The sequence below is a fragment of the Mytilus californianus genome, unplaced genomic scaffold (genome assembly GCF_021869535.1).
Source record: "Mytilus californianus isolate M0D057914Y unplaced genomic scaffold, xbMytCali1.0.p SCAF_14, whole genome shotgun sequence".
In the NCBI taxonomy this organism is placed as follows: Eukaryota; Metazoa; Mollusca; class Bivalvia; order Mytilida; family Mytilidae; genus Mytilus; species Mytilus californianus.
Genome location: NW_026262626.1, coordinates 30,717,014 through 30,726,040, shown reverse-complemented (window position 1 = coordinate 30,726,040; position 9,027 = coordinate 30,717,014). Strand labels below are relative to the sequence as shown.

General features: G+C 32.7%; 1 protein-coding gene across 1 annotated transcript; it reads right to left on the bottom strand.

Annotated features, from left to right (window-relative positions):
- Window positions 1–4,622: 4,622 nt before the first annotated feature.
- Window positions 4,623–7,402, bottom strand: LOC127724953 (uncharacterized). The gene is made up of 5 exons (XM_052231954.1): window positions 7,390–7,402; window positions 6,908–7,077; window positions 6,328–6,392; window positions 5,777–5,871; window positions 4,623–4,741 (listed from the first exon to the last, which is right to left on the bottom strand). The coding sequence occupies exons 1-5, from the start codon at window positions 7,400–7,402 to the stop codon at window positions 4,623–4,625; spliced, it is 462 nt and encodes a 153-aa protein (XP_052087914.1).
- Between the last annotated feature and the right edge of the window lie 1,625 nt (window positions 7,403–9,027).

The following is a 9,027-nucleotide window of genomic DNA, read 5'->3' as shown; positions in this document are numbered from 1 at the left end:
TGAATAAAGTCATTACTTGCTGCATCCGTCGTATCGTCAATGTCATAGTTGCTACTGTTAAGTTATGGATTTCAGCCCTTCTGTCATATACCTAAGTCCCTGGAGTCATAGAATAAAATACATTTACGAATGGCAACAAGTATTTGAGATGAAAAGCACCACAAAAACTAACAATGTCCGCCATTCAACATCTTTTAATCGATTAAAACAAAACTTGGTATACACTTTGTACTAACAAGTGCATTCTAATGTTGTGCATAATAGTATAAACCTAAAATAATAATTAAAACATAATTGTGTTATTATCAATAAAAAACAAATAATAAACAAACTATTCTAAAAACCTTATCCAACTATACCTTCCTTGAAGATGGTCTTTCTTTTTGCAGGTCATCGTCCTATAATCAGGCTACATTTAAGCAGAATTGTCCTTTGTTTCATTCAACTGTGCACCACTCTACATGGGCAACAACGTATTGTGTCAAAATCCAACAATGAACATAATTATGAAATAAATGAAAATTTATTCAAATACTTGCCAAAACAGAGACAGCATGAGTTTATCTTCCGAAGAAAGACAAGATATAGAAAACATACTGAAAGTAAATGCTAACAAAAAGATGCTACTGAACTATGTAATGCAGAAAACTGGAAAGAAAGTTGTTTTGAAAGATTTGGAGGACGAGACGGGTGGACATCTTTGGTATGCAGAGGGTCAAGCTGTAGTAGAATCATCCATTTGTACATACACATTCTTCAAAATCAATTTTAATATGCATGTATTATATTTTTAAAAAAGAAATATTTTTAGGGACTTCTTATTAAAGTAAAGAAGATCTATTTTAATATGCATGCTTTGCTTATGTATAAATGTTTTAAAGTAGACATATTTTTTAGAGATTTCTTATTCAAGTGTATGTTTCTACATTTTATTCTATTTTTAATTAATATACTGAAAATCTGAATGAAGACCGTCAAAATAGCAAAACTATATATAAATCGCTATAAACGAGAACGTCCAGAACATTATTGTATGTGCTAAAAAATACTTGAGCCTATTTTCCTTCATGGTTCGGTTCAATCGTTTGACAAAACTAGACTTTCCCTCATTTTTGGTAGACTTAAGTTTAATGTCGTGTTTTGAAGCAAATTCTTAACATCATTGTAAAATTCAGTTCCTTTGTCCGTCCAATGTTTCTTGGGAATTCGTGATTTGAATTCCGATTGAAATGAATCTTTGACTGTTACACCGTTGTTATTTTTAAGGCACTGGCTACGATTACGTTGAAATGAAACAATAATAAAAAAAGTTATCGTTATTATCAATAAATAATAAACAAACTATTCTAAACTTGACTTACCATGCAGTGGAGGAAGGTATAATATTTGTGTCTACGGTTACGTTGCGTTATCGTTACGTTAGATTTATTAAACTTTCAGTAACCTTCAATAGTCTTGTAGCTTAATTCTTCGAGATAATAATAATAATAATAATAATAATATTATTCAACAAATAATGTTTAAATAGTTTTTAAGTATTAACTGTTTTAATCTCCTTCAAGATAATAGTTTAGTAGAGCCAAATGCGAACAATATAATTCCATGGTTCTATGCAAAAGTTTAGAAGAAAAGTGTTCACTTTTATGTATTTAAGGTAGCACAATACAAAAGCAACTAAATTTTATCAAAATATAATTTTCAGCTTTTTTTTGTTACTTCTTAATATTACAAAACCACAGAAGAAAAATAAGTTCCCATATCTTGCACTTTTAATGAGTTTTGATGATAATTAGTTTTATAAACAATGCACGTGTCTGATTGATACAAATAAGAACATGTGGGCAGTACTTTGTGGTTAATCAATAGAATCATTTGATAGCTTTATGACCACTGACCAGCTATAAAAAATAACAGTCATAGAAATGAGGTTGAATTAAGGTTTTATAGAAAAAAGAAGATAATGAAATCCAAATAAAAATACATTTCTACATTGGAGCTGCCAGGAAGTAAGCAAAAAAATATTTTGGAGCTATAGAGGGAATCAAATTTAAATGTACAGTTATTAAACAAATATAATTGTACAACAATTAATGTTGTTGATGTTAATGCTGATGGTTATATCGGATTTTCTGGAGGAGAATGTGTAGATATGAATTCCTTTTAAAAGAAAAAAAAAAACACAAATTGAATATTTTATTTTCAAACTACAAAAATAAGAAAATTCAACTTTGTGTAAAACACCATATTTTCATTGTATACAATTATAATTTTAGAAATCCCCCATAAGAATCCTCTAGACTGACCAACTGATGATTTTATGTACACATTGCATGACTTACTTTTTGGGGAAATGTTAAAAACAAAATATATTGTTCATGTACTAATTGATAAAAATCCATATTGAAAAAAGCAAATGCAATGTGTAATTAAACTTCTGAGATCATTAATGGTTGATGTTTATCCAGGAGTGTTGAGTTTTGACCATATCAGTAGCAACTGACTTACAGCAAGGTCAATAATGATATAACTTCTCCCGCCAGATCTGGTTTTTGATGCATAGGGTGTGCATTTTCTTTATATATTTAGAATTGCTGAAATGGAATGCTTTCTTACTGGTCAAAACTTAATTGATTTATGATTAAAAGCCAATCCTGAAGTATCCCCATGGTACATGTTTGAATGATATTGAAGTTAATGAGGTTCAAATAGGAAAATCCTTATTTATTCAATTGTGACACATACATTTTTGTCATGAAAATGTAGTTTAAAATGAAATTAGCTCCTAGACGGATGTCCCTATATGCCTGATTTTACCACATGTTGTTCCTTGACCAATTATCTTCAAAACCTTGTCTCAGATTTCCAAAAACATCAATAGAACAAATTTTATACCAAATTAAATTGAGTGATTTCTTATGAAATAAGGTTGCAAACTTAATTGAAGGGTTAAAAGAGAATGAAATACTGTAGTGGCCTGACCACTAAGTATAACCACGATTGGACTCAAGCAATAAGACTATCAGGTGCTGACAATTTATTCTCAAACCAATCTAAACAAATGGTAAAAAGCTGAAATACAAATAAAATACTAAAATACAATTTTACAATGTGTTCAATTAATGTTATTAAAGCGAAATGTCAAAAGTAATTGATAGCACAGTCCGTTGAATGCGAGAAAATGTTGTACTTTCAAGAACGGTTAAATTTCAGGTATTTCACGGAGAAAAGGTTCAAATATGTAGAGAGCAATTTGAAGGGTTCAAATACAATGTTGTAGAATTAACTCACTCTGTGGTTAGCCACGAATTGTGTCCAAGATGACGTTTGCCCTTGGAATGTTCTCCAGTACTGGTATGACCTTCCCAGTAGGCATTTCAACGTTTAAACAACGTTGAAACAACATCAATTTTCAACGTTGAAATGACGTTGAATGAACAGTTGGTTTTGAAAGTTGACATGACGTTGAAAATGTGACGTTGAAACAACGTTATTTTTCAACGTTGTAACAACGTTGATTTTTGGTTGAATATAAGTTGAAATCACGTCACAATTCAACAAAGAAACAACATTGGTTCATGTTGAAAATTTGAATTGTTTCAAATTTTACATTTCAAAGCCTTTTACAGCTTGCTGTGCGGTATTTGTAATGCTCATTGTTTAAGGCTGTAAAGTGTCCTATAATTGCTAACATCTACATTATTTGGTCTCATACACCACTATCTTGAGATATATTCATTCACCACAAAGATCTTGATGGTCACTCATCTTGGAGATATATTCATCCACAAGCAGCGAGATCTTGACAGTCACTCATCTTCAGATATATTTATACACTACAGGCACCAAGATCTTGATAGTCACTCATCTTGAGATATATTCATACACCACAAGCAGAGATCTTGACAGTCACTCATCTCGAGATATATTCATACACCACAAGCAGAGATCTTGACAGTCACTCATCTCGAGATATATTCATACACCACAAGCACCAAGATCTTGACAGTCACTCATCTTGAGATATATTCAAACACCACAAGCACCGAGATCTTGACAGTCACTCATCTTGAGATATATTCATACACCACAAGCACCAAGATCTTGACAGTCACTCATCTTGAGATATAATCATACACCACAAGCACCGAGATCTTGACAGTCACTCATCTTGAGATATAATCATACACCACAAGCACCGAGATCTTGACAGTCACTCATCTTGAGATATAATCATACACCACAAGCACCGAGATCTTGACAGTCACTCATCTTGAGATATAATCATACACCACAAGCACCGAGATCTTGACAGTCACTCATCTATAGATACAGCAATACCCCACAAACACCGAGATGATAAAGTGGATAGGTGTCTCATTTGCAATCATACCCTGTTTCATTGTCTTATAATACCTAACTCCAAAAAAATCTTAGCCATATGACTTATTTCTTGCAATTTTCCACTAATGACGAATCAGGCAAGATTTGATTTCGATATGACCTTTTAAACACTTTGGACAACAAATGTTGAGTCATGGCAATAGCTCACATTTCCTATAGGTGATTTAATAAATGAATACAATTAAACTCTTTAAATTCACTTTATTTCTGTGACATTTATTTTATTGTGGTCTTTCTCTACCACCTCCTCCAGCCCTTTCTGGAGCATACTTTAAGAACTTGGAAAGTTCCTCCTTTAGCTGTGTTTCCGTTATTTCAGGGTAGGCATTCATTACACACCCTGAAAATAAAACCAACAACATATCAATAACATAAATTCCATAAACAGATATTTGCATAGTATATTCATAAATATATTGTAATCATAGGTTAACAGTAGTTCACAAGTATAGGGATAAAATGTTCCTAGTTTGTTGGTTAACGGAACCCCCAATCTATTGTTGCCATTTTTCAGGGGGAAAAAAGATAAAAGCTCTTTAATTCCTGCCCAACTATACAATCCCCCCTTTTGGAATAATAAAATATGGACACCACATGCTATTTTTTCCTTGGATGATGTCATGAATTGTGTATCAAAAATGACAACTAAAAGCAGAAACTTCTTTAATATTAATATGTATGGTGGTAAATCTGCACTTATTCTTTAATATAGGTTTGTTGTTAACAAATTTTCAGACAACTTTTCTCATTAAAAAATCCAAAAACCAACATTTCAAAAAACCCTGGCCTTAATGAGCATTTTATAGCTCGTTCTTATGTTATACTGTTACACCACTGTCCCAGGTTAGGGGGAGGGTTGGTATCCTGCTAACATGTTTAACCCCGCCACATTCTGTATGTATGTGCCTGTCCCAAGTCAGGAGCCTGTAATTCAGTGGTTGTTGTTTGTTGATGTGTTACATATTTGTTTTTCGTTCATTTTTTTGTACATAAAATAGGCGTTCAAGTTTTCTCGTTTGAATTGTTTTACTTTTGTTATTTCAGGGCCTTTTATAGCTGACTATGCGGTATGGGCTTTGCTCTTTGTTGCAGGCCGCACGGTGACCTATAATTGTTTTAAAATTCTGTGTGATTTGGTCTCTTGAGAAGAGTTGTCTCATTGGCAATCATATCACATCTTTTTTTAAATATAGTTGACATCTTGAAAATAATGAAATAAAATGTAAAACTTAAATACAGATACGTAATGGTTGAGAAGGCCATTGACCTATTTCCAGTTAAAGATATTACTGAACATCAACAAGTTGGTGACCATATGATTTTTTTTCTCTTCTTAATATTTTGTGAAAATAACAAAATTTTGAAATCAACCTACCTGAAATAACTCTGTACAATTTTGTTTTTACAAATCCCACCTTATTTTTTTTCCCTTTCATGTTCATTTTTGACATTACACTGTTGGACATCATTCTGAAAAATAAAATCCGACCAATTTACAAATGTTGTTTAAGGCAAATAATATCTTTAGATTAATAGCTGTTTAATGTTCAGTAGTTATTACACCTTTTCATGTTAATGAATGATTACTTGCCGGTTAAGCTCTAACAGGCAATCCATAAGCATATTTCGAACAAGTTAATAAAAAATCTGTCAAGTGTTCTGCTGAACCTGTTGTAATGCCTGCTTTTGTTGCTGTCAAAAGTAATGTTATATTAACTGCCAATAATTATATTTAAATACAGAAATGAATACAAAGCATGCTTTTTCCCCAATGTTATATCCAATTCTAAAGTACATGTTCATTATTCAACCAACATCAAAGGACAAATAACATTCCTGTTTTTGAAAATGAAGTTGCAGACAAAATGCTATCTCTTACATAACCCTTTTGTGCAAGGGGAATATAAATCCTTGTTGATTACTCACCTTGTCATAGCCTTTTTCAGTAGGTCTTTAAAGTCTACTCCTCCTATTCTTCTCAAATATTCTCTCTAGAAAAAAATATTTATTATTCAAACAAGCTGTGTGTTTTCCGTGTTATAGCTTGAAAAGGTAATAGTGGCATTCTACAAAAATAAATTTTATCTGACTAAGGTCAATTCACAGGGTTAACTAGAACCACACTTTTTTTTTTAATCTTCCCTTTACTGTAATCAGCAACCATCATGCAAACACATGTCCTAAAGAAAATCATATACCTACAATTAATGAAGCTTCTTGGCTACGGATAACCCTTATATTCTTTCCTAAAAACTCCTCAGGTATTAATTAATCAGACCAAATTCAATATTCTTTTATATTTTTGGTAATCTGTTCAAAGTATTATCTTATACATTTTGTTACTACTATCTTGTAAAAATCAATTACAAGCAATATGAATAAGCTAAACGATGCATTTTTGGACTCTTCTTAATTTTTAAAGAAATCTGTTCAGGCATCTGTGGCTGATATACTGAAAGTTTTATCTAAATCTAAATTACTAAAACTATGAAGCATCAGAACTTACCAAATTATTTTGTTTAGCAATATTCTCTAATGCAGATTCTATTGCCTCTAACTCCTCCAGTGATTCAGCAGTTTCAAATTCACAATTCAGACTTGCAGTTTTACTGCATAGGGATGATTTCATCAGGTCTCTCACTTCAAATAGTATGTGAAATAATTTTCTCTGGAAACCTACAAAATAAACTAGAAATAAGCATGTTTAGATAAAAGGCATCAGTCATTTTACTGAGCTTGTGGAGTCGTCACTATTCTATAATACGTGATAATTAATTTTGATAACTGTTGATACTAAGGACATATTCTTTTAAATCTTGAAAAAATACTGTGAAAAGGTTTTTACCTATGAATATTTTAGTTTGAGTCTTTAATATAAACTAAATATTAAAATATTATTAACATGTCATTTATGTACATGTGTTTCAGCTTTGCTATCAAATTTGTAAGGAAATGGGGAAACAAATACTTATTTATATTGATATTTACGTTCTTCTGTCATTGGAAATGGATCAGAATTTCTCCTCCTGCTGGATGGTTCTGATGCTCTTTGGTCTTGTGTACTGATAGGACTTCTGCTAGGTGTGCAGTTAGAGATCTGACTAGGTTCATCTGGTGATGTTGACCTAGCCCCGAACTCAGACCTCTGGTTTGAAGGTTGGAAAGATGGCTGATTGCTCTGATATGGATGGTTGATTGGTGTAAATCTAGATGATTGAGGGCTCTGAAAGTGAGGTTGGACAGGTGGAAGTCTGGAGCTGGAAGGTTGGTTGCTCTGATATGGATGGCTGATGGGAAGAAATCTAGATGATTGAAGGCTCTGATAGTGTAGTTGAACAGGTGGAAGTGTGGAGCTGGAAGGTTGGTTGATGGGTGGTAATCTAGACGATTGAGGTTGGAGAAATGGTTGTCTGGTGCTTGATGTTGGAGTGCTCTGGTACCGACGAAAGATAGGTGGTAATTTAGAGCTGGAGCTTTCAACAGGTGGTGTACCAAATGCGATCTGTGAATTCTTATCCAAATAATCATACAATATTGAGGGAGATCCAGATCTATGTGCTGGAGAGCTGTGATGGTGTTGATTATATCCATGGGATGACTGAAAGGTTTGTTGCTGGACCTCAATTAATGGTGATATCGATCTAGATTTGTTGGATATTGGAGAAGTGGGATTTAGGTTACCACTCACTGGAGACACAGATGAGGAGGGCGATTGGGAGCCCTGTCTTATATCATCCATACATGTAAGGGGTGAACTTGATCTTTGACCTTTATACTTTTTTGATTGGCTATTCCTGCTAGGTGGTGACCGAGACCTCTTTTCTTTGACTTTTTCAGACTCTATAGAAACCAAAGAAACAAATTAATACAATTTTTTTTAAATTCTTGACTGAACAAAATAGTTTTTTACATTTTTGTTTTTAAAGTGTTTTCTGGAAATCTGTCGGACCTGCATTAGCTGCTCAAGTATAAAACTGTATGGTGTGCATTAGTTGCGTAACGTGTACAAGTGTACTTTTGACTGATAAACTACCTATAAGCCCTCTTTAGATGTGGAGAAAGATAATTTCTTCAAATGATCTCTCCTTGATCATTATAAAGGTACTGTCTCAAGACCATAAATTCTTTGATGGGTTGATAGTTATTGATGTCTTTGAAAACTAAAATTACAGAATGAAACTAAATTTTGTCACAAAAACAGTTGTCTTCAAATAAATAAAAATAACAGAAGTCACTGTTTATTAGTCTTAACTATAGCAGAAGTTTGTTCTTTTTAACGATCATTTATCACTTAAATTGTCCAAATTCCCTTTTTAAACTTTGTTTGAGTTGACATAATAGATGGTCAGTTGACTTTGTAGAGCTTTTAAATAAGTTGGTACTAGTTTAGTTTTATACAAGTTAACTATAATTCAAACAAGCCAATGGAAATTTGTAACAAATTACTACCTGCATATATATCCTTGTATTATGGGTTTCCGAAAGCATTGTGACTTAACAATTTTCATTGTCTGGCATTGAAAAAGCATGCATAGTAGTAGTACTACTAGCTGGGGAACCATAGCTCTAATTAAAAGGACATAAGGCTAAGAGCTACAGTTCCGCAGCTAGCATAGTTTGTACGAA